Here is a 26,288-nt window from a genome sequence, read left to right as displayed (position 1 = left end):
ATAAGGGCCAAAGAAAAGTCTCTTTGTCAAAAGGAATCAAAGTAACTCCTTACCACCAGCTTCAACAGACATGATATCAGGAGAACTGGTTTGACAGTAGAACTCACCATAGGATCCTGGAATCTCTGAAAAGAAGATGAGTTCGAAAGACTCACAAGGTGCCTTTATCTGGGATGGGGATGACAAGGGTCTATAGGTGAGGTCCAATCTCAGTTTGAATCCTGTCAGTAAAAACTGTCAAATAAAAAACAAATCCAGATTTAGGCCAATGGTTCCTGTTTTTGAAAGGATTATTGGGGAAGAGACTACTGTATTGCAATAAGGGAGGAGGGCAATTACCATGGGGAGAATGTTCAACTGTCAAAAAAACAAACAAGCAAACAAAAACCCTAGGTTTAGGCAGAGGACTTTATTGGAAGAGATTATTCCAAGAAGAGAGAAAGGAACAATTGCAATGCTGGGGTAGCGGCGGTGGTGAGGGTGTGACTATTGTTCTGGGGGAACTCTGACCACGCACAAAAACTCCAAGTGTTTCCAAGTTCAGTTGGGCTTTCCTTTTATGGAGAACGGGGAACAAAGGCTACAGAGAACTGGCTTTGGGGAAGTGGGATGAACGGGTAGAGGTGGCAGTGATCACACTGCAGATCAGAGAATGTTTTACACGGAAGTCAGCCTATTTTCAGGCACGTTAGATAAGGAGGGGTTGTGTGCTGGCTCAGGGTGAGTGCGGGTCAAAGTTTAGGGGGCTGGAAGGAGAGAAGCTTAACAAAAGTTGGCTCAAGTCAAGCTAGCCGGTGTTTTGTCCACATTGGTTAGTGAGTACCACCAGCCAGCTGATCCTGAGGCAAAAAGGATGCGAGTTTGAAGGGTCTGTGTCTGACCTTATCACAGGTAAACAAGGGGGCGTCTGTGAATCACATCTAAATCACACGGGGAAGGTGCTTCCGTGCTGTAAACCCTTTCAGGAACACAAAGGGGTGGGGGAATGTCTTGAATTGTTTCCCAGAACCACAGGGTTCAGGTTCAAGTTCAGTGTTGTCAGCATGCAGGGGAATCCTTCCCCCGATTCAGAGTGTGAAGAGGTGCAGCGATAAGTAGGCGCTGGGTCCTCAGGCGAGCCCACACGTAGGTGCCTGCATCTTCCGCGCGGGGTGACGAGGTATCCAGCAGCGATACCCGCGGCAGGAAGGAGGCGGCCGCCTGGAGCGCGGTCAACGCCGAGGCCCGACCCGAAGGCCGCCTCCAGCCCCGCCCCCGCGCGCCCCCGGGCCCCGCGCGCGCTCTGGGGCCGCGCCGAGCTGGCTTAGGCGCGCGCCCGGCGCCTGGCCGTGGTCACCGAGGGAGGCGGTCCCGGCAGCGCGGCCCGCGAGCCTGAGAAGGTCTGCTGGGGACCACGGTGCTGCAGATCTGAGGAGCTCCAGCCCGGCGGCGGCGGCGGCGGCAGCGCCCGGCCTCGGAGCGAATTGAGGAGGAGGCCGCGAGGGGACCGCGCGCCTCGGCCCCCTGCCGCAGCCACGCCCGGAGGTGAGTTTCCTCGTGCGGCGCCGCTTTCGGCTGGGAGAAGCTGGGCGCTCCGCTCGCCGCGGGGCTTGCTCGGGCGTTTCCCCGGCGGGGCGGGGCGGGGCGGCGGGGGTCGTGGGCTCCCGCGGGGCCGCCGCGCGGCTCTTTGTCTCGGCGAGCCCGGCTTCCGGAGGGCTTGGGACCCGTGTCTGCGACCCGGAAAGGACGCCGTCGGGCGGCGGCGGGGCGAGAGTCCTGCCCATCCCGGAGCGCGGATGTCGGCCTGCTGACTGCCTGCTTCCCGGGTGCGGACTCTGGAAGCACAGCGGTTGGTTTTCTCGTTCCGAAGACGCTCAGAAACTTCGAGCTCTGTGCTGTGAACATGTCCCCATTCACAAAGGCGATCCCTGCCGAAGCACAGCACAGAAATAGAAGGCGTGTCTGTTTCGGGTGGACGTTTGTTAGTTAAGTTCATTACCAGTCTCCTGCAACTCACTTTATGTTCCAGTTTTCATGTTCGCTGTTTTCACGGTTAATTTCTTTTTGTTCCATGTGTCCGTTTTTCTCTTTCCTCGCAGTTTATTGTTCGTCAGCAATAATGAACGTTACCGTGGTTATTCAGGGTCGGTTCCTTGGTGCGTAATTTGAGATCATTGAAAATAAGGATAGGAAACGAACAGTATTGATGTCAATGTGAAACTGTACAGGAGGACATTGTGTAAGCGACGTGGAAACCAGCTTCCTTATTTCATAGTCATAGCTCAAGGGTGTTTTGGGAATGTTGATAAGTTTTTAAGTTATAGGTGAGTTTGAATGGGAAAAACTCTTTAAAAGTTGATACGGTGTTTTTTATCGAAATATGCTAACAGTCGAATTGATGTAAAAGGCAATTAAATTCAATGACTGTTGAGCACCTATGTAAAACACTCAAGTTAGTGCCAGGAGCTGGTGGAATCCAAAATTGAGTAAGAATTGTGTGCAGGATGGAGTAATTAAGCACACAAATTACAAAGATACCAGACAGAATATAGTATTAATAGAAACTACTACTTATTGGGCACTGACTCCTAGCACTGCACTGTGGTAAATACTTTACCTGCATACTGTACTTACTTAATATTTAATGCTAATTTATCATTCAAAATTTTTTCAGTGCCTGCTGTGTGCTGAGTGCTAACAATATGATGGTGACCAATATAGATTTTGCCTTTAAGGACTTTACAGTTGTCACTGGGAGAAACAGATACTAAACAAATCATAACACAAATAAATGCCAATAAACCTACATAGTAGCTAAAAATGAAGAATATAGAGTGTTGTGAGAACATGTAAGGGGTTGGCAGTTAGGGGACACTTATCCCAGCCGGGGAAATCAGTTAAGGTTTTCCTAGGAAGGTCACCTTCAAGATGAGATAATATGGGGTAAGTAGAAATAGGTGGAGATGGATCCCAAAGGAGGGAAGAAAGGTCCAGGCAAAGGAAGTAGGTTCCACAAAGGCTACAGAAGATCCCAGAACTGAAAGGTCAAAGCAGTTGGATTGAGTGTAGAAAAGAAAAGGGAGCTGTAGTTAGGACCAGAGAGATGATGTGGGGGCTCTTTAGGAAATGTTAACATTATGCTAAGTGAAATGAGTCAGTCGGAGAAAGACAAATACCATATGATCTCACTTATATGTGTAATCTAAAGAAAAGAATAAATGAGCAAAGTAAAAAGAAATAGTCTCAGAGATACAGAGGAAAAACTGATGGTTGCCAGATGGGAGGGGTCAGGGATGAGGGAGAAAGGGAAGGGATTAGACGGCACAAATTGGTAACTACAATATTGCCATAGGGATATGAAAGACAGTTTGGGGAATAGAATCAATAGACTTGTAAAGATTTTGTGGGGTGTCAGATGGGCACATGTCTTATTAGGGAGACCACTTCAGGGACGGTATAGATGCTTGACCACTGCATTGTACACCTGAAGCTGAAGTTGAATAATATATTGTGTTAACTATAATTTAATATATATAGTCAGAGGATACGGAATATAGCATAGGGAATAAAGTCAATGAAATTGTAATAGATATATATGATGTCAGAGGGTCAATAGATTGGAGGAGGAGGGTTATCACTTTGTGAGGGGTGAAATGTCTGACTATTGCATTGTTTTGTACACCTGAAACTAATTTAAAAAAAAAAGAAATGTTAAGGATTTGTGACCTTTTTTTTTTCTTTTTTTAATCTTTTATAGAGAAATTTTCAAACCACTCAAATGTGGAATGAGAGAATAGTACAGTGAACACGACTGTAATATTATCCAAAGGATTTGGACCTTATTTGAAGAGCAATGAAAGGTCTTTGAAGGGTTTTAAGCAGGGAAGTCCCACAATCAAATTTGTGCCTTAATCAAAAACGATCACCCTGACTTTTGTGTGGAAACCAGATTGGAGGGGGACTAGAGATGATAGTTGTGGCTGTGAAGATAGGGCAAATTCTAAGGACACATAACTGATTTTTCCTTGCTGTTAGTAAATCTATATTCGTATCTTTTGGAGGAATCATGGAAGTTTTCAAAAGGTGATTGTATTTGAGATGAGTTTTGCAAGTTAGGTAACATTTCAGTATGGAACCCTGGAATGAGAATGTCTTGGAGTCAAAGGATGGCTGACTCAGTGACCTTGATAATCTCTGTGGAAGTTTCACCTTTCCCCTGGGATTTTCTCATCTAAATTACTGATCATTATATGGTCCTTGGGAGCATATAACTTACGCATTAACTTTTTTCTAGAAGACACAAATGTATGTTCTTTATTACTGTGATTATAGTTAAGATAAGCTGAAACTTTATTACTTAATAGTCAACTAGAATTCATAAATATACGAATGAACTGTGTTTTAAAGTGTTTGATTCTGATACTTCCTTAGTTTGCACTTGGAGGCCTAATGAGATTTCACAGAAGATCTAGATGAAAGGAACTCCACATGGAAATGTGTGATCCACTGGTTTCTTTTCCTTTGTGTTTAATGCCAGGAATGGCTTTATCCTTAAGGAGAAACTTCAGCTACTATGTAAAGATAGCATACCCAATGGTATATATAATATCTTGATACAAATCCCTATCTTAAAAAAAAAAACATAGCCTGTAATATATGCTTATAAAAATGAGGAAAATTGTTAATATGCACATTTTTTCTATTCAAATTCTAATGTATACATTAAAAAGACTACATTTCTTTTTGTTGAGAGCCCACTGGCCCATGTGGGAATCGAACCGGCAGCCTTCAGAGTTAGGAGCATGGAGCTCTAACTGCCTGCGCCACCGGGCCAGCCCCAAAACACTGCATTTCTTAGTAGTCTAAATCCATTTTTAAAAAATGTTTGTAAGGGTGGCCAGATGGCTCAGTTGGTTGGAGCGCGTCCTCTCAACCACAAGATTGCCTATTCGACTCTCGCAAGGGATGGTGGGCTGCGCCCCCTGCAACTAACAAGGGCAACTGGACCTGGAGCTGAGCTGCGCCCTCCGTTCACAACTAAGATTGAAAGGACAACAACTTGACTTGGAGAAGTCCTGGAAGTACACATTGTTCCCCAATAAAGTCCTATTCCCCTTCCCCAATAAAATCTTTTTTTTAAAAAATGTTTGTAAGAGTTTATTTAAGCCAAAACTGATGACGATTCCCAGGAAGCAAGATCTCAAATCCTTCCAGTTTAAATCTGTTTTGACTGGATTTTCCTTTTAGTGGATATATTCCCAAAAGCTCAATCTACTCTGTCTCCTGACTGATTTTTATCACTGCGGTTGTTGGGAGTAAGTGGGATAATATTGGGGAAGGTGTTTGGTAAACTGCTATATACAATACATATGTGAGATGGTAGTGGTACTAATTGGAACTGACTGAAGCAAAACGAAGAAATTGTTCATCTGTCCATCCTTAGGCTCACTTCATGCTGGTAACTCAGGTATTTGTCAAATGGCTTTTTTTATCCTCTACTGTACAGAACATGACTTAGGTTCATTCATGTCACCTGACCGTGATAATTGTGGAAGCTCACTCAATTGATACAAATAAATTTTACATGTTTTATTTAAATATTATTAATTTATGATAGGAAATACCTAAAATAGTGGTGATTTTATATCCATTTTTTTATGTCATAATTCTATGCCATGATTGCAATTAGTAATTCAGTATATTTTTTCCCTGTTAGTATCTCAACTCGCTGATAATAGAGACTGTGTCTGTCCTATTGATGCTTCTGTCATAGATTCTAAACCAGTGCCTTACACACAGTGGTGGGAGGTTCAATACATATATAAATGCTTTTAAAAGTTCAATTAGTGAAATTAAAGGTAAAATTTCATAGCCATGTCAAAATTAAAACTAAGTCTGAAGATGTTTCTTCCAAATCCTTGTAACAGAGGTCATGACGGGTGGGAAAAGAGAAAGGACCATAACATTATCGTATTCTCAGTATCTCCTTTAGTCCTCAAAATACCTTTGTGAGAAGGGTAGTTACTCCATGTTACTCAAATCCCAGGTCTGTTCTTCGTTCTCTTTTGCTATCATAAAACAAGTAAAAACAATTTCTCAGTAGCCTATATTATGAAAATATATTAAAAATATTAAATGAAAATATTAAAAATATTAAATGAAAAATATTAGTAATTTGCTACACAACAATAACCTATTCATGGGAAACATGGTGAAATACTTTAAGGGTGGCTGCTCTTTGCTTTGCACTAACTATATGCACTATGGAAGAAACAGGAAGTGTGTAGTCACGATACCTTGTCCTCAAGGATCTTGGATCAAGTAGAGAGAGCTATTATAAAAGACAAAAGAAACAATAGTAAACAATATCAGATAATATGATTTAAATGCCAAAAATCTAAATGCTTTAAGAGAGGAATATTAATAAGGGTTTAATAGTTCACCTTTATGGGAGAAGTGGATACTGGTTGGGACTTGGAAGGGTAGAAGCATGCCTATGACGTGAGCCAAGAAGTGGAATGAATGTGTTGTGTTTATGGTACAATAAGGATCATATCTAAACTAAGGGACTGTTTTTGAGTAGTTGAAAATAATGTTGGAAAACTGTCAAGTGGAAAAGCAAACAGCACCACCAAAATGTAATGTCCACAAGGGTTGGGATCTTTGTTTGTTCTGTTCAGGATGTATATCCCAAGCACCTGGAATCGTGCCTGGTATACAGTAGGTGCCGAATATACGTTATTAATATTTTTACATTTTATTTAGGTATAATTAATATGCAATAAGATGCACATATTTAAGACATACCAATTTAAAATATTTTTATTTAAATATTAAATAGTATTAAATATTTAAAAATATCCAACAGTGTTCTACTGTATCTAAAATGCTTTATTTCTTTTTTTTTAATGCTTTATTTCTTGAATAAACAAAAAACAAGCAAATAAGTCAAAGTGTAAACTTTTCTGAAATCTGAATGGTTGACTTGGGTGTTTATATTTTTCTCTAATCTGTTGTGTATATTTGAAAGGAAAGCAATTTTTAAAGGAAAGCAATTAAATAGTTTTAGAAATAGGAGATTTGAAAAAAACTTGTAGGAGAAAACATTAGTGAACATGAAATTCTGGTTTTCTGAATATATTTTTAATTTGTTTTCTGGTTTTTAAATTTTTCTTTTTTTAACTTTTGTTTATTTTAAGTGTGTTTTTCCAGGACCCATCAGCTAGCTCCAAGTCATGTAATTGTTTCAAGCTAGTTGTGGAGGGTACAGCTCACAGTGGTCCAAGTGGGGATCGAACCGCCAATCTTGTTGTTAAGAGCACCATGCTCTAAACAACTGAGCTAACCAACCACCCCTGGTTTTTAAGCTTTTAATGAAAATGACATATACATATAGTTTAAAAGGCAAATAGTGTTAGAAGACTTAAAACTAAAAAGTGCTCCCAACTCCCTTACCCTAGGACAATTATTTTTTCAACTCATAACTGTTTTTACAGCCATATTTTTAAACGTACATTTCGAGTTAATTAATTTTGAACAATTGCCTTTTGTATCGCTATTCAAATAGATAAAGATCTTAGCTCTCTTATGCTTACCCTTTACCTTCTCAAATCCTTTTAATGGTTTTAGCTCATTTTTTTCCCCATACAATAAGTAATAATATCCACGATTATTTTTCCCTTTGAGCTTCAGGTTCATCCTTGGTCCAGAGATAGAATGATATATTTATCTAATAAACGTGATAAGCACTTAGAAACTCAAAAGAACATTGACAGTGTTGTAGCTTATAATTTACAATCATTTTAATGGCTACATTTTTAAAGCATATGTTTATTTAGTCATATAATCCATTTCAGATGTTATAAATTTTTGATATTGTAAAAAACATCTTCCCACTTACCTAATTTATTACTTTGTAAAGCTAATGCCTAATCCATTGCCTTATTTTTAATAAATATTGACTAAAACTCAATGAAATAATGGTCTGTGTTCATTTTTAAGTTCTAAGGAATAATTTTGAAGATCAGTCCAGGAAGGATTAAGAAATCTTTAGAAATAGAAAATACCCACCTGAGACAACAGAGACATCCATTTTGCCTTGATTGTTAGATACCGTCATCTTTAGTGCCTCCTACCTTATGGTCCAGCGAAAAGGTAGAATCTGAAGTAATTGGGGGTGCTGCTGAAGGTTCTGTCCCCACTTCATGTTCGATATTTACCCCTCGGCTCCTTTGCATTTCCTTTTTCTTCCTCTCAGTTTCTCCCTTGTCTTTCAGAATTGCTCAGTTTTCTCGTGAAAAAGCTAAGAAATAATTTCACTCTCAGTTGACATTCAATCCATAATGAAAGCAATAGAGGTATTTAAACAATTTTCAATGATAGGATATTTTCCAGAGCAGACTCCACTATGCTACTTTAGTTGCCAGCTAAACAGAGGCTAAGAGAGAATGAGTGCTCCAGCTAGAGAATGAGTGCTCCAGCTGTGGTTCTGGGCCCAGCTCCATTAGCAGCAGGAAAGTGGAATGGAAGTCAGGGCCTGCGATCATTCAGACTGAGTTTATCCCATGAAAGGCTGCCTCTGGATCCTCAGTTACCCTTAAAGTCACTTCCTGATTTTTTGGAGACTTAAGTGGGAGCAGCGCACTACTTGTAGTAAACTGCTTTCTGCTCCTCATTGCTTTGGGATGGCCAGGGTAGAGGAGCACAGATGGAAGCTGGAGTTCTCTGAATGTGTCTTGTTTTTTAGGCCAACTTTGGAACCATATAAATACTTTACGCACTTAAGAAACAAATGAACTGAACTATCAAGTTGGTGACAAAACCACACAGACTGGAATTATTTCAAGTAACTTTAAAACATAATTTAATGTATGTCCTAGTGACAGCTCGGAGTTTGGTCACTTGTTCTGAAGACCCTTTTAGTGTTACTTTAGGACTACATAATAACTTACGTTAAAGAATATTAATGTATACCTAAGAATGAATTTAATGTACTAAATTAAGAACTTTGGCTCTTGTTTCTTTTTACTTTTACAGTAAGGTAAAAGAGAATGAAAGAAGTAGATAATCTTGAAAGTATAAAAGAAGAATGGTAAGTTAATTCAAGCTATGAATTTTGTTTGTTATTAATGCTTTTGTTAATATCCTCTGTTTTTACTGCATTTCACTGATTGTATAGTAAGTTTTCATTATCTCAGTTATATACCTAATTGATTATCTCAGTTATACACCTAATGGTAATACATTTTAAAGTAATTTTTTTTTACCATGGCTGCATTGAATGGATTTTAGTGAAGTTAAATCTTTGTGTTATTAATAAAAAAATTGGTACATTCTTCTCTGTTTGTATATAAGCGAGAAATTCAAGTAACTATTTTCTTCATTAGCCTCTTATGTTGGAGTCGTAGTGAAAATATAATCGCTTTGGAGTCAGATAAACCTAGGTTTGACTCTCATCTATCTTATACTACCACTCTGGCCTTTGGGCAACTTAGGTAGATTCTTTGAACTTTGATATCTCATCTATAAACTAGGGCTGTATCTCAGTACCTGAAAGATTTGGGGAAGAATTGTAGCCAATTAATATAAAGCACTTAGCATAGTGTTAGTACCTAGCTGTCACTCAGCAAATGGTAGATGCAAAGTCCATGGTTCTTATCAATATGGAATACTTGATTCTCACTTATATGAGGTGAAATATTTATCTTGCATTATGCTCTTTATTTTGTATACTTGAGATAAATTTCTTTCATAATTCACTTTAGGAGATAGACAGGTATTTATTTCATACTTAGAAGCACTTTATAAATGCTTCTATACCAAACGAGTATCGCTTGTTATTTTTTCACTAGAGTAGTTATTGTTTTATATAAATACAGAGGGTGCCAAAAGAATGTATGCACATTTTAAGAAAGGAAAAACCTGTATTGAAATTATAATAATAAACACTGATAACAGAAGATGAATACAAGTCACGTATACACATGTTTTTGGCACTCTCGGTGTTTGATACTAACGTATAATTGTGAGGTTGTGTCAGAGGCCTCCAAGACCACCCCAGGTTTGATGATTTGCTGAGAGGACTCACAGGAGTCAGCACATAGTCGTGCTAATGACTATGATTTATTACAATGAAAGGATACAAAGCAAAATCAGCAAAAGGAAAAGGCACATGGGGCGAAGTCCAGGGGAAAGCACAAGCTTCCAAGAGGCCTCTCCCAATAGAGTCACCCGGGACGCACTTATTTCCCCAAGTAACAAGTGGTGACAGCACATATGAAATGATACCTACCAGGAAAGTTCATTGAAAATAAGTGTAGGCTTTTAATTAGGGGCTAGTCACGTACTAAAATTCCAGACTCTCATAAGATAAGTAAGCAGGACTTTCAGAGGATAGCAGGCAGGCCTGCTCTGTTAACTCTTCTACATAGAAAGAAATCAATTGATTAATTTTAAAAAGTAAAATTAACTTAGGACTTTTTTTTTTAACGGTGTTTTTGAGACTTAACTCACATACCACATAATTTATGTATTTAAAGTATACAATTCGGTGTTTTTTAGTACGTTCATCGAGTTGTGCAACTATCACCACAGTCGGTTTTATAACATTACATCACTCCAAAGAGAAACCCCATACCCATTAGTAGTCATATTGTACCCCATTCTCCTACACCCTGTCCCTGACAATCACTAACACACTTTTTATCTCTATATATTTACCTATTCTGGACAGTTTATATAAATGGAATCACGTAATATGTCATCTTTTGTGACTGGCGTCTTTCATTTAGCAAAATCTTTTCAAGCTTCATCTGTGTTGTAGAATGTATCAGTACTTGAATTTAATTAAATCATAAGATGTCTTATACAAAAATATTAGCATTAGAGTTTATAATTTTCTTTGTAACAAAAAGATTTTGTTAGAAACACCAGTCAAGTAAAAAATGAAAAGACTGATTTTCTAAGTGTATCAGTTTTTCAAAGACTAGAAATGGCGAAAATCCATACTTACCATATGTGCTACCAAAGTATACACAGATGTCAATCCTTCACCTATATTTGGACAGCAGCTAGTTGGAAACCTTATTTAGACAGAACACAGTAGTGAATGAGAAAGTGAGCAAAAGAAGCTGTTCTGTAGTCAGAATACATGTTTCAAAGTCCGTTTCCGGAAACTTGTGTACTTTTTCATGAAAGAACTCCTGAGACTTCAAGATTATTTACTTAGCCATAACAGCTTTGGGAATCTGGTTTCCAAATTATGAAGAGGAATATTGATATTTGCATCATAAAATGATAGTGACAAGTAAGGAAAAGGAGGACAAAGTAGAAAACAAAGATAAAATAATAAAATTCTCTGGGTATATTTAGTATTAAGGCAAGTCCACATGCATCAGTATGTCCATGGGATTTTGCTATATTGTAGCTTAATATAGTAAAACATAAACAGGGTCCCTGAATTATAAAGAAACATTAAATGTGGTGTACTTCCCCCCTTTTCCTGTCTGTCTAAGAATGTCTTTCTTGCTCTTTTTAAAAATTATTTCATTACTAATAACCTTTATTTTTAAGAATAGTTCTAAGTTTACAAAAGAATTGAGCAGAAAATATACAGTTCCTAATATCTTCATCCCCATCAGAGTTTCCTCTATTATTATTATTTTGTATTAGTGTGGTATATTTGTTATAATTGGAAAACCAATATTGATACATTATTATTAACTATAGTTTACATTTGGGTCCACTCTTTGGGTTGTACAGTTCTATGGAGTTTGACAAATGGTGCTAATGTATATAGTGGTGTGTTTTTAATTCCGTATGCCAGCTGTTAATTGCTGGTGTATAGGAAAGCACCTGGTTTTGTATATTAATCTTGTATCCTGCAACCTTGCTGTAATTGCTTATTAGTCCCAGGAGTTTTTGTTGTGATTCATTCTTCGGAATTTTCTATGTAAACAGTCATGTCATCTGTAAACAAAGACAGTTTTATTTCTTCCTTCCTGATCTGTATACTTTTAATTTCCTTTTTTTGTCTTACTGGTTTAGCAAGGATTTCCAGTATGGCATTAAAGAGGAGTGGTGAGAAGGGACATGCTTTTCTTGTTCCTGATCTTAGGGGGGAAAGCATCTAGTTTCTCACTATTAATTATGTTAGCTGTAGGTGTTTTATAGATGTTCTTTATCAAGTTGAGGGAGTTCCTCTCCATTCCTACTTTGCTGAGAGTTTTTATCATGAATCGATGTTGGATATTGTCACATACTTTTTCTGCACCTGTTGATATGATCATGTGATTTTTTTCTTTTGTGTATTGATGTGATGGATTACATTTAATTGGTTTTCTAATGTTGAACCAGCCTTGCATTCCTGGAATAAATCCTACTTAGGCATGGTGTATGACTCCTTTATGTATTGTTGGATTCAAAATGCTGATATTTTGTTATCTGTTTTCATGAGAGATATTGTCTGTGAGTTTTCCTTTCTTGTAATGTTTTTGGTTTTAATATTAGGTTAATGCTGTCCTCATAGAATGAGTTAGAAGTATTCCTTTCTTCTTTTACTTTCTGGAATAGATTGTAGAGAATTTAGGTATCATTTCTTCCTTAAATGTTTAATAGAAATCATTCATGCATGGTGCTTTCCGTTTTGGAAGATTATTAATTTTTGATTCAATATCTTTAATACATGTAGGCCTATCCATATTATCTGTTCCCCCTTATGTGAGTTTTGGTAGATTGTGCCTTTCAAAGAATTGATGCATTTCATCTAAGTTATCAAATTTGTGGGCATAAAGCTATTGTGCACTTCCACACGTGGTACTCTGAAACTCTGAAAAACCTAGACTATTTCTTACTCATTTTTGTATCTCCCTACCACCTAGCATATAGTGGGTACTAAGTAAATGTTGGAATGACTTGAATTAACATGAAATTTAGTAGAATTTACCTCCCATATAGATAAGATAAAGCAATAAAACTTCAGCTACTCTGGATGCTCAGCTTTATTGGCTTTGTACTTAGTAACTAGTAATTAAGTATAAACTACTTTCTGAACAGAAGAAACAAAAACTGGAACACATAAAGTGGTTCTAATATTATCTAATATTTGAGTACTTACCGTGTGCCAGTATGTATACTGGTCCATACTGTATACCAAGTATAGACCTTTATATGTATTTGCATTTAATCTTCGCAACAAGCACGTGAGATAGGTGGTGGTATCTGCATTTTACAGACAAGGAAGGCACATCACATAGAGGCTAAGTTTCTTACCCAAAGTCGGTATGGCTTAGTAAAGGTACCTAAACAAATACCAAAGCCTGAACTTTTGGAAGGTATCTTCTACTGCTACACAGCCGTACTGTTAAAGAAAGGAGAAAATCATTAGTATTGTGAGAATTCATCTTAGGGTGTGATTATTTTTGTGTAAGAAGTATCATGTCATGGCCTTGAAAAAGGCATAATTAACACTTTATGATAATATGGAGTGTCTTAAGAGTAGATATAGGGAGAATTACCTAGAAGAGTAAAAAGAATGTACTTAAAACATTGCCCTGAGCGGCAGCAATTTATTAACAATGGCTATTTTGAGAGACAGTGTAGCTTTGTGATTAAGAGTGCAGATATTAGTATCATGGCTTCAGTTTCCAGCTCTACCTCCCAATAGCTCTGTGATCTTGGGCAAATTACTTAAGCTTTTTCTTTATCTATTAAATGAGAATAAAAACAATACATGCCTTTTAGAGCACTGTGAGGATTGGATGAGTTAACACATGTAAAGTATTTAGAATCCTCCCTAACATGTGTTAATAAATGTTAGCTATTAAGATAGGCTTTATAGCTTATCATGGTTAGGAGCATAGACGTGGAGGATAGACTAACAGGGTTTAAATTCTGTCTCTGTCACATACTAGCTGTGTGGCTTCAGACATGTAACTTAACCTCTCTGTGACTCATTTTTCTGATCTATAAAATGTGGTTGAGAGTGTCTACTTTATAGTTCCCGGCACAGTGTATGAGCTATAAAAAGTGTTGATCATTATTTATAGAAGCTGAGAAGTTGTATCTCAGTGCACTTAGGAATTTTCTATATGACTTCAAAAAAGATCAACCAGAAACTATCTTTTCTATCAACCACATTTCCTATAAACTGTAAATACAAAATAAAAACCAGTAGATGGGAGTGGGCAAAATGGGTGAAGAGAGTCAAAATGTACAAACTTCCAGGTGTAAAGTGACTAAGTCATGGGGATATAATGTACAGCCTGGTGACAATAGTTACTAATACTGTATTGCATATTTGAAAGTTGGTAAGATAAATCTTAAATGTTCTCATCACAAGAGAATAATTTGTAACTCTATGATGATGGATGTTAACTAGACATTGTGGTGACCATTTTGCAATAAATACAGATAATCGAATTATTATGTTGTACACCAGAAACTCATATAATGTTGTATGTCAATTATACCTCAATTAAGAAAAATAAAAAAAAAACAGTAGAGTATTAAACCACTACAAATGAAAGTGTTCGATGGGAAATCTCTTTCTGAAGTATGTAAAGTAGCAAAACTATGATTCTGACTGGTCCTGATGGATTATCACCTTTAGTTTCAAAAGTGCTTTCTATTACCAAAAAGTACATTATAACCCCTTTTAAAGCCATTTTGAGCCCTTTACAGAGAACACATTTTTTGACTCTTGACCAGTGGTTTTCAACCTGGTGAGATGTTTCCCACCCCCACCCCCTGCCCCCCCACCCCAGGACAAAATGTCTGGAGATATTTTTGGTTGTTATAACACTTTGGGGGAGGAGGAATATACATGCGACTGGTATCTATGGGTCAAGGCCATGGGTGCTGCTAAACATTCTGCCCTGCATAAGGCAGCCCTCACAATAAAGAATTATCCCTCCTCAAGTGTCAATAGACTGAACTTGAGAAAATGCTGCTCTGAACCGAAAGGATTAATGGCTTCTCAAGGTCACGTATCTCTTACCTTAACTTAGAAGAGGGTCAAAACTGTGGACGTGGAGGTAGTAGCATCTCAGTTCAGCATCCCTTCACTAGAACAATTGATGTAAATTTTTAGAGAATTAGTAGTCAATAGTGCTTATTTTTCTTTTTGTGTGTGTAGGGTTTGTGAAACAGGATCTGACAACCAACCTCTCAGTGATAATCAACAAACTACTTGTGAATATTTTGTTGACAGTCTTTTTGAGGAAGCTCAGAAGGTTGGTGGCAAATGCTTGTCTCCCACTGAACAGAAAAAACAGGTAAATGTCCCTAACGTTTTTCTCTTTCAGTGTTTCTCAAAATATGGACCGTTTAGAGCAGGGGTGTCCAAACTGCGGCCCGCAATCCATTGTTAATTGGCCCGCGGCAAATTCCAAAAATATATTTAATTTACTTAAATAAACCAGGTGAGGCAATACGGACTTCACTTCGAGTGAGTGGCCCGGCTGTTTGTGTATTTTACCGCATATGGCCCTTGGTGAAAAACGTTGAAAAAAGTTTGGACACCCCTGGTTTAGAGGGTACATGAGGTCAAAACTGTTTTCATAATAATAATAAGGTATTACCGTGTTTCCCCAAAAATAAGACCTCGCTGGACAATCAACTCTAATTGGTCTTTTGGAGCAAAAATTAATGTAAGACCCGGTCTTATTTTACTATAATATGAGACCGGGTCTTTAATATAATATAGTATAATATAATACATATAATATAATATACTGAGTCTTACATTAATTTTTGCTCCAAAAGATGCATTAGAGCTGATTGTCCGGCTAGGTCTTATTTTCGGGGAAACACAGTATTTACTCTGTCACTGTGCTGACTTTAGTAAAGCTGCTGGCACCTCTACTAGTAATTCTTGCTTGTACTTGTGGGGAGAAAATAAATGCTAGTTTCAATGAAGAATGTTCCTGATGAAACAGTAAAACTTAAAATGTTATTCAAGCCTAACCCTTCAATACACATCTTATTAATATTCTGTGTGACAAAAAGTGGAGTACACATAAAGCATTTCTGCAATATACAGAAGTATTGTACTTTTTATTAACATGATGCATTTTGTTTCTTACTGCTGTGCAGGTAGATGTAAGTATAAAATTATGGAAAAATGGATTTACAGTCAATGATGATTTCAGAAGTTATTCTGATGGTGCAAGTCAACAGTTTCTGAACTCCATCAAAAAAGGGTAAGCAATCTTTGTAAATAGGATATTTTAGGTGTGTTCATTTGGAAGTATCCCTTTTAATGTTGTTTACACATCCTTACACATTCAGATACTTTTTTTCTTTTATAAATTCAGATTTTCATAGGGTGGGTTTTCTTAAGCGAGCCACAGCTGTAATTTTGAAAAAAGTGTAGGAATTTGAATTCTGATCAATCCAAATCTGAGTTAAACTAATCGATTTTCCCATGTTTGTGAGTAAAACAGAAGAGCGGCATTTGTGGCCTACTAGACAAAGCCCCAGGCTGAGTCCAAGTCCTGCATTACTTTAATCTCTCTGTTAGGAGGATGAAATGTGAAAGCATTTTGTAAAATTCTAACATGTTTCGTATTTTATTTGTCATTTCCAGAGTCAATCTGTGTTTTCACTTAAAAATTGAAATAAGAGCTTGATTTTTCTAGCACACTATTAGTCGTATTCAGACACCTATAAAATGGTCCAGTTCTTTAAATTTAGCTGAATAACTCAAGCTGTTCATGAATTTGTAGTCTTAAAAATTATTCCATATTGTTCTTGATTTTTGGTATTTGTACTGTTTAACTACATTTTTTTAAATGCATTCAGTTTTTGATTGTCAAGAATGTTCTATGACTCTTATTTCTATATATTTTTCCATTCTTTTTTCACATAGAATGTGTTTTTCAGAGAAATAAAAAACACATTGGTAGCTTTATTTATCACTTTGTTTGTTTACCTTCCAAGGGAATTACCTTTAGAATTACAGGGAACTTTTGATAAAGAGGAGGTGGATGTTAAAGTCGAAGATAAGAAAAATGAAGTATGTATGTCAACGAAGCCTGTGTTCCAGCCCTTCTCAGGACAGGGTCACAGACTGGGAAGGTGAGTACACTCCTGATCCGTGCTTTCCATAAACACTGGCTTGACTAATAGTCAGCGCATCACTGTATTACCGTACTGACAACATATAGGGAGTTTTTCATTCCTCCCACTGGAAATGAGATTTTTCATGTTAGCTTTTATAAGGACTCCTAAATTATATTTGTTGTAGTGTAAATTAACATATGCTGGCACTACACTAAAAAATCATGTAGGCCTTTTTTATAGATCAAATCAAAAGAGCCTGGTTTATTTGAGGACATTAGGCAAAATTGAATGAATCATTTTTTTCTCCCTTACTCCCACCACTTGAGCTTTACCATTAATGTTAGAGTATATATGCTAGCTTTCAAATATAGGGTTCCATTTTATACTTACCAGTGCTTTCAAAATTGTGTTCTGTGATTAGTATCTGAATTATGAGGTAATAAAAATGAAAAAAAAATTGCCTTATAAACTTAATATCAGTCTTCAGTTATTTTCAAATATTGTAGTCTTCATTATATGTAACTATACCTTATGACAGAATATGCAAGGAGCTTAGATACGGAATCACTTTTATATTTATGAATTCTCATATATCAATTATCAAGATTGATTAAGGTATACGAGATATGACAATTAAGTTCACAAACTCATCCTAGAAAAAGTGCTACATACCTCCTTGCTAAATATCACTACGGTCACCTTCAAAGTCCTCCCCTTGGGAAGCTATGCACCAACGCCTGTGCCTAGTCCACCCTTCAAAGCAATTTTGGAACTCTTTTTCTGGAATGGCCATCAGAGCTGTCATTGTATTATCCTTGATGTCCTAAATGTCATCAAATGTCTTCCTTTCAATATTTCCTTTATCTTCAGGTAAAGAAAGAACTCATTGGGGGCCAAATCAGGTGAGTAGGGAGGGTGTTCCAATACAGTGATTTGTTTACTGGCTAAAAACCCCCTCACAGACAGTGCTGTGTGAGCTGGTGCATTGTCGTGATGCAAGAGCCATGAATTGTTGGTGAAAAGTTCAGGTGGTCTGAGTTTTTCATGCAGTCTTTTCAGCACTTCCAAATAGTAAACTTGGTTAACTGTCCAGTTGGTACAAATTCATAATGAATAATCCCTCTGATATCAAAAAAGGTTAGCAACATCATTGTGGCAAGTTCACGAACTTGTCATACCATCCACATATCCACACATATAAAAATATCTAGTTGTGACTCTCAGAATGGTCAGGAAATATTATGTTTCTTTTTCTTTATAAATTAAGGACTAACGTCTATAGAGAACTTATAATTTCTTTTAGAAATTTTAACTTGGGGAGAGGTAAAGGTAAAGCCCATATTATTACCCAAATAATACTACTAACAGTATACGTATGAGTATGAGTACGTAGCACTCTATAAGCTTGCAAATTACTTGGATATGCATAATTTCATTGGATTTCTACAATCGTGTTGGGCATAAATAATATTAATATTTTTATGTTATTGAGGAAACAGCTGTGACTTACTAAAATCTTTCTAAAAGCTATACTTAATATAAAATTTTTGTAGTAATTGTTTACTGATAAAGTTATCCTTAATGAACAAACATGCATCTGACTTTGTTGTCTGGATTTTTTTTAGTGCCACACCAAAAATTGTTTCTAAAGCAAAGAGTAATGAAGTTGAAAAGAAAAAGACTTTGTGTGCAGTCCCACTAAACAATCTGGAACCCATCACTAATATACAGATCTGGTTAGCCAATGGGAAAAGGATTGTTCAGAAATTTAACATTTCTCATAGGTGAGTTTTTCATTATTTGCCTGATTTTTTTCCCTAAGTTTAAATTTCATTTCTTCTTTCCAGTTCAGTAAAGAGTTGTTTTTAAGAACTAACCAAGGACCTTAATAAACTGTTCTCTAAACATAATATATTATGACAGTGGAAACTCTTGGACATTAATAAAGTATTTTCAGTCCATTTTATGGATTATCATTCTTATCATTTGATTAGTTTTCCTGTTTGGATACCTAATTTTAAAAGAATTATTTTTAATGTTTTAAATTCAGTCATTAGCATTATGTACATAGTTTTCTGTTCATCATGGAAAAAGAATGAAAATACAGAAAAGTATTGAAAGAAATTGAAGTCAATTTAAATTCCATCACCCAGAGATAATCACTATTAATCAGTCTAATAGATTTTTCCAGTCTTCTTAATTTTTTTTTTCATTTTAATTAAAAATAGGAACATACTGTATATAGGTTTCCTTCTTTATTCAAAAGCATTTTAAAATTTGGAGGGGAATGTCATACCTATTTAAAATAAATAAATTAATATATGCTTTAATATATATTACTATATATACATACGTAGTGAAAATAATAATAATAAAATAAACACATATGTACCACCTAACTCAAAACATACCAATATACTTTATGTGCCTTTCCCTGATCGTATCTCTTTCCTTTTGTGCAAGAGATAAACTGTATTCTAAATTTGTGTTAATCATTTTCTGCTTTATTCATAGTTTTACCAAGTACATTTGTATCCCTAAAAAATAATGAGTTTCTTTGCTCATTTTCAAATAATTAGTTTAAATGTTACAAGAATCATAAGCATACAAAAAAGTTTTGAGAACAGTATAAAGAATTTTTTTTCCTAACCCTTAAAGAGTAAGTTGCGAATCTGATCACCCATCACCAAAAATACTTTAGTGTTATGTTTCCTACAAACAAGGACATTATCCCACATAACTGCAATTCAGCCATCTTTAGATGGAAATTAATATCGATACACTTTTACAACTAACATTGGGACCCGACAAGGTTTGCCATTTAATCTATCATCCTTTATGCCCAAAGCCATTCAGTATCACACATTTCATTTAATTGTCATGTTGCAGTTTGAAATAGTAGTTCCTTGGTCTTTTCTTGATTTTCATAACCTTGACATTTTTTAAAATTACAGACCAGTTTTTTTAATTTGATGGTTTCTCATGATTATACTTAGGTCACTAATTTTGGCAGGAATATCACAGAAATGATGCTTTGTACACCTCATCGCATTCTATCAGGTGGTATCATTTAATGCCCAAATGTCCCAGATATAGTCAGTTGGACCTCCTTAAAACTTTTGACATGTTCGGACCATTCTTTGAGCATTTCCTTATTTTCTGGCACAAAATTTTTTTTCAGGTTCATTCTTTTTCTAAGAAGCCCTGGTCCTTTTTAGTGGACAGTGGTATTGAGAAGCCAGGATTTGGGTACAAGGTGTAGTGACTGCTACTTGGATCGCAGCACTCCCAGGCCCTCTGAGTGGACAGAGCTAGAGGTGTCTACACATATACATATATACAGGAACGCACACACCTTTACACCTGTCTTTCTGTATCTTTGTATCTCAGAAACCATGAGTTCACATAGATACTACCTGTTTCAATCCACCACGACCACAGGGTTTATTCTAGTTTCCTCTTCCCATATTTGTAACTGATTTCTCCTACAGGGAGAAGCCTAGCTCCAATTACTCTTAATATATTTATTTATTGGTCAGTTCTCCCATATGTAACCCATCTCCTTTTTCCACCGCTGCCTTCTTCCCCCACATGGAAGCCTTCCTCACCTGGCTTGGCCTTTAACTCTCCTTGCAGTTCTCATGGAGAGCCTTTCTCTTCCGCGGGGTCTCTGACACATCACCCCAGGCCACTTCAACACCCCATGCCAATGACCTTTCCAGAGTGTCGGGCTCTGGCACTCTGCGCTGCCTCTCCTCCCCATGCCTGGATGCGCTCTTCACCCCTTTCCTTTTCTGATACAAGCCAACTGCAGTTGGCTGTTCCTCCCTAGGCATGCTCCTTTTATTCTGCTGAGACAGCCTGCTCTGTACCACCTCTCCTCCCTCCTCTCAGTTTGGATATACTCCTCACCCCACTTGGCTTCTGACACTCTACACTGGACAGCAATTCTGTGTGGACACACTCCTAACCGTACTTGGGCACGGAACACCCCCGCCTCTCCCCCGTCATGGACGCCCTCCTGGTGTAGGTCAGGCTCTGACACCATGCTGGCGGCCCCTTTCCCGTGTGGGTAACTCTGGTTCCCTGCGCTAGGCCACCAAACTCCCTCTCACTTCTGGCCTGGATGTTCTGCCCTACTCATGTGACTTTGGGACTGAACTGTTCAGTAAGGAAAGGAAAAGGCAGTTGGTTTTTTGTTGTTGTTCATGTGAATGGAATCATATTTTATGTGATCTACTACAACTTGCATTTTTTTTTCTTTTTGCTTGGTATTATGTTTTTGAGCCTCCATCCATGTTGATGTCTGCAACTGTAGCTCATTCATTTTCATATAATCCATTATATGAAAATAATTACCCGTTCTATTTTTTCTGGTAATGGTCCAGGCTTATATTTGTTTGTATGGATGTATCAATCAGCATTGCTCAGTAAACAGTCACAAAAATCTCATGGCATAGAATACTAAGTCTTTCTTATGTGTCAGCTGGTGTGGCTTTGCTGATCTCAGCTGGGCTCATTCATACGTCTGCAGGCCATCTCGGGGACCTCCGATTTAAGCTGCAGGTCCATGAGTTTAGTTGCACACCTTTTGTCTCTCATCCATCTTGAATGACAAACTACCTACCCTTGTTGTTCTCATAGTAAGGGCAGAGGCACAAGAGGGCTGGTCCCAATAAGCATGCAGTTACTTGTATCACAGTACTAACACCCCATTGGTCAGAGCAAGTCACATGGCCAAGTCCTGTTTATTGCACGGCTTGTGGAAAAGACTATCCTTTCTTGACCTAGTGGCTGTGGCATCGTTTTGTAAATCAGATGGTCTGTTCTGGATTCTCCATTCTGTTTCATTGGTCTATCTATCTTTCCTTTTGCCAACTCCACATTGTCTTAATTACTCTTACTTTATAAATTTTAGCTGTTACCTACAGAGTTGTGCTAAAATCTCCAGCTATGATTGTGAATTTGCCTATTTTTCCTTTCTTTCTGTCAACATTTACTTTATATTTGTTAAAGCTATATAATTAGGTTTGTACAAAGAGAGAATTGTCTTTTTCTGATTAATTGACCTTTTTAGTCCTAAAAGAAATGTCCCTTTTAATCCCTGATAATTTTGTGTTGAAACTTACTTTGCCTTCTGTTAATATAGTCACATCAGCTTCCTTAGGATTTGTGCTTGAATGGTCTATCTTTCTCCTTCCTTTTAATTTTAACTTATCTACTTATTTATCTATGTCTGTTTTTAAAGGTATTTCTTGTAAATAGTGGTTTGAATATAGTTTTTATATGTAGGCTAGGCTAACAGTCTTTTTTGGTTCCTGTTTTGCGTTTTTGTTTTGTTTTTAGCTACCATCGATTGAGGGCTTTCTATGCGTTTGGCTCTCTTCGAGGCATGTCACTTACATTATTTCTAAATGTCAAAACCACCGCAGACCGCTAGAATTACAGAACTGACTATCATAATAGAAGAAGCATATGTTTAAAATGGAGTGCTGGAATATCCTGTGATCTAAATTCCCTTAAGTGAAAGGAGGGCAAACTAAACATGTGGACAATGGAAGAGGGGAGTTGTTATTCCTGTCCAAGTTTGTTTCTTCTTAGGGAAACACAGTATTTTAATCTCAACTTCCTTGTCTAGAAAAACACTTCCGACATTTCCAATAACAGATAGTCACCTAGATTTTTTTCTTTTCCTGAGTGATTGAAGCATTTAAAAACTTTGATTAGCCAACAGTATTTATTAAGTGATGATTAATCAGGCTTTGTTTTTAAGTTGGAATGTTTAGTGCACTTTTTACAATAATAGTATATAGTATCCTGAACTAGTTGGATTTAGGCTACCATCTTGCTCTTTGTTTTCTCTTTACCCCATGTCTTTTTATTCTTGCCTCCCTTTAAGCTTAACAGGTGTTTATTATTTTTTATCCTTTTACAGCTTTTAAGATTTGCATTTCGTTATTATCTCAATGTGATCATAGAGATTACAGTATCTATTTTTTAATTTTCACTGCACAGTTCCTTTAAAATGGAGTTGTTTTTTTATGTTTATAATCTTTGCTGTAAGCTTTAGCCTTTAGTTATCCAGTTTTTGGTACCCAAATAAATACATGGGCCCATGCCCTAGTCTCTTTTGGGAACCCACACAGGTTTAATACAGTGGCAATTAGTAAATTTTAGTGAATTGATTGAATCGGAGAATTTTGTCTTTCATAATATGCCATATTTCATTATTTCTGAGTTGCACATTATTTTACATTTTAGCAACTGTGAAATGGGGATACATCCCATAGTTCCTTGTTGGCCATATGGCAATGATGGTCACAATTTTCTTTGCGTTAGTATCTGCCTCAAAGTATACAGAATGAGTGTCAGCTGAAGGAAAAACATCCCAGAGATAGTAGTGGAGCACTTTTCTAAAGAAATTCTATATCACCAACACACCTGGTGAAACAGAGAGTGGGTATAATGTGGAAAAACATGTACATTAATGACCAAATCAAAAGTAACTCAAAGGATCCAAGTCTGACTAATGTTCGAGTATTAGGGATGACTTAACCATTTTATTTTACTTATATTATGGAAACACATGAGTGATTTGACAAATGTTTGTGTGACATTAAAAGTGCTCTTTCAATAAATATAAAATAAAAATTCTAAGTTGAGAAAATATCTTGTCATAATCTGGATTTTTTTAAATAACACATAATATGATGTGTTTTAAAATCAGTGATATCTTAGATTTGATGAACCGCCTACATGCTTTCCCTCTCTAAATACATACACATATACTTAGGTGAAGATAACTTTGAGCTACCTTCAAGATTACAATTATTATATTACATAGTGTTCATTATACTAACTTAAATTCTGTCTGCTCTAAGAACTTTCCTAAGTGGATTTGAAGTACAGCATGACCTGGAATTTAACAGAAACCTGTGTCTAGGATTACTACTTGGACCATTTCTGATCCATTCAGAGCTAGATATTTAGATATATAAACTTTCTATTATAGAAACTTTGAGATATATACAAAAGCAAAGAGAAGATAATGATCCATCACTGAATTCCCACTCAACTATTTTTAAGCAAATCCCAGGCTTCATATACATGTAGTTACATGTGTAAATATTTCAGTATGTGTCTCTAAATGATAAGTGCTCTTTAAAAGTGTAACCATAATACCCTTGGCACACCGAAGATAATTAATAGGGATTCTTTACCATCACCAAGGGTCAACCTTTAAAAAATAGCCCAAATGTTTCTATCATTATAATTTGACTACTGTATATGTTAACACAGCCAGATGTCTTAACAAGTTATTACTTTAAATTAGCTAATTCAAAATATTATATTAATAGTTTGTGCTGTTTTACAGGATAAGCCACATTAAAGACTTCATCGAAAAATACCAAGGATCTCAAAGAAGTCCTCCCTTTTCTCTGGCAACAGCTCTTCCTGTCCTCAGATTGCTAGATGAAACACTAACATTGGAAGAAGCAGATTTACAGAATGCTGTAATCATTCAGAGACTCCAAAAAACCACTGAACCTTTTAGAGAACTTTCCTAACACTGACTTTTGAAACACTAATGAAAAGTTTGCAGAGAAACGATGGTTGTAAGTGGACATGCAAACCAAAATGGGGGAAAGGAAAAGTCAGATTCACTGGACTTTTGGCCTGAATACTATTTGACTCCCTCCGGATGAGAAGATTTTTAAATAAGTACAAGTTAGGAAAGTAAACTATGACTGGAAACTATATTCAATGCACTTTTTCCAAAAGGCTACTCAGAAAAATACACTTATTTTCAAATACCAATTATTCAACATAAGATATATTAAATAGCTGTGTCATTTAAATATTAATATGGTATAAATTAGCAAATATGTTCACAGCATCATTCATGTAAACACCATTCCAAAACAGCAGTGATTTATTTAAATGTTAGCTATCTCAGAAGTTTTAAATAGCAGTATGTTAGGGTCTGCCCGGTGGCTCAGGTGGTTGGAGCTTCGTGCTCCTAACTACGAAGGCTGCCAGTTCAATTCCCACATGGGCCAGTGGGCTCTCAACCACAAGGTTGCCAGTTCAATTCCTCGAGTCCCGAAAGGGATGGTGGGCTGTGCCCCCTACAACTAGCAACAGCAACTGGACCTGGAGCTGAGCTGCGCCCTCCACAACTAAGACTGAAAGGACAACTTGAAGCTGAACGGCACCCTCTACAACTAAGATTGAAAAGATAACGACTTGGAAAATAAAAAAAAGGCCTGGAAGTACACACTGTTCCCCAACAAAGTCCTGTTCCCCTTCCCCAATAAAATCTTAAAAAATAAATAAATAAATAAATAAATAAATAAATAAATAAATAAATAAATAGCAGTATGTTAAAGAAAAATTATACATAGCAGGTTATAAGCATCAATGTAATTATTTTATACCTCAGACACAATCAAAAGGCTGGAAGGAATTGTTTTTACCACAGCTATGCCTAAAGCTCAGTGTTCTCATTTTGCATTCCCTAACGGCAAGATATTCTCAAATATTAATTTGTCAACAGTATCTAAGACATATTTTCATTTCAGAATAAAATTCTGTAGTTTAGTATAATTTCAGTATTAATCTGCCTATCCACATTTCTACATTTTTGAGAAGTGTAATTTTTAAAAAATTCTTTTCTCTCCAGGAACCCCAGTCATCATCACCTACTGTATTTTCTTTAAAAAATTAGGGATTTGTTCTTGGCTAACATTTGGAATAAGCCATTCACTTGCGACTATTTAGAATCTAATATTGTGTTGTCACACCGCTAATTAATATTTTTAAAATACATCATGTAAAGTATGGTTTTCTATTCCGTACATTAGAACCAACCTGTGTATATGTGAAAGGATTATTTATTACATTATGATATTACCAAGGAAAACATGCTTTGTTTCTTAGACTTTAAAACTGATTAGACTTCAATATTTCACTGTCAGAGTAAATGCCCTTGCCCGAAAATAAGTTTAGGAAGCTTTTCCCGCAAATGATCTATTGAATTCTATTCAAAGTGAAATATACATTGAGTATGCCAAGGAACTACGCCGTGCCTGTCAGCAGTGATGTAGGGCAGTGGACGATGGGGAAAGAACAGTTCTCAAACTTTTTGGTCTCAAGACCTTTTGTTTATGTGGATGATATATATGTTATATTAAAAATGAAGAGTTATACAATATAAAAAAATAAACACATTAATGTAAACATTTTTA

General features: G+C 36.7%; 1 protein-coding gene across 1 annotated transcript; it reads left to right on the top strand.

Moving 5' to 3' along the window:
- The first annotated feature begins 1,290 nt into the window (after positions 1–1,290).
- UBXN2A (UBX domain protein 2A) lies at positions 1,291–26,288 on the top strand. Its single transcript, XM_081068089.1, has 7 exons — positions 1,291–1,524; positions 9,016–9,070; positions 15,113–15,251; positions 16,072–16,178; positions 16,918–17,055; positions 18,666–18,824; positions 24,416–26,288. The coding sequence occupies exons 2-7, from the start codon at positions 9,030–9,032 to the stop codon at positions 24,606–24,608; spliced, it is 777 nt and encodes a 258-aa protein (XP_080924215.1). The 5' UTR covers positions 1,291–1,524; positions 9,016–9,029; the 3' UTR covers positions 24,609–26,288.

This window comes from Rhinolophus hipposideros (genome assembly GCF_964194185.1).
Source record: "Rhinolophus hipposideros genome assembly, chromosome: 12".
Taxonomy (NCBI): domain Eukaryota; kingdom Metazoa; phylum Chordata; class Mammalia; order Chiroptera; family Rhinolophidae; genus Rhinolophus; species Rhinolophus hipposideros.
The sequence above is the reverse complement of the archived record's forward strand: the minus strand, read 5'-3'. Positions and strand labels throughout refer to the sequence as shown.

Bases quoted from the DNA above. Each gene is read 5' to 3' on its own strand.
- UBXN2A (XM_081068089.1), top strand. From the start codon at position 9,030: ATGAAAGAAGTAGATAATCTTGAAAGTATAAAAGAAGAATG. The intron at 9,071-15,112 runs GTAAGTTAATTC...TTGTGTGTGTAG, and splicing joins GAAAGTATAAAAGAAGAATG to GGTTTGTGAAACAGGATCTG. The intron at 17,056-18,665 runs GTGAGTACACTC...GATTTTTTTTAG, and splicing joins CAGGGTCACAGACTGGGAAG to TGCCACACCAAAAATTGTTT.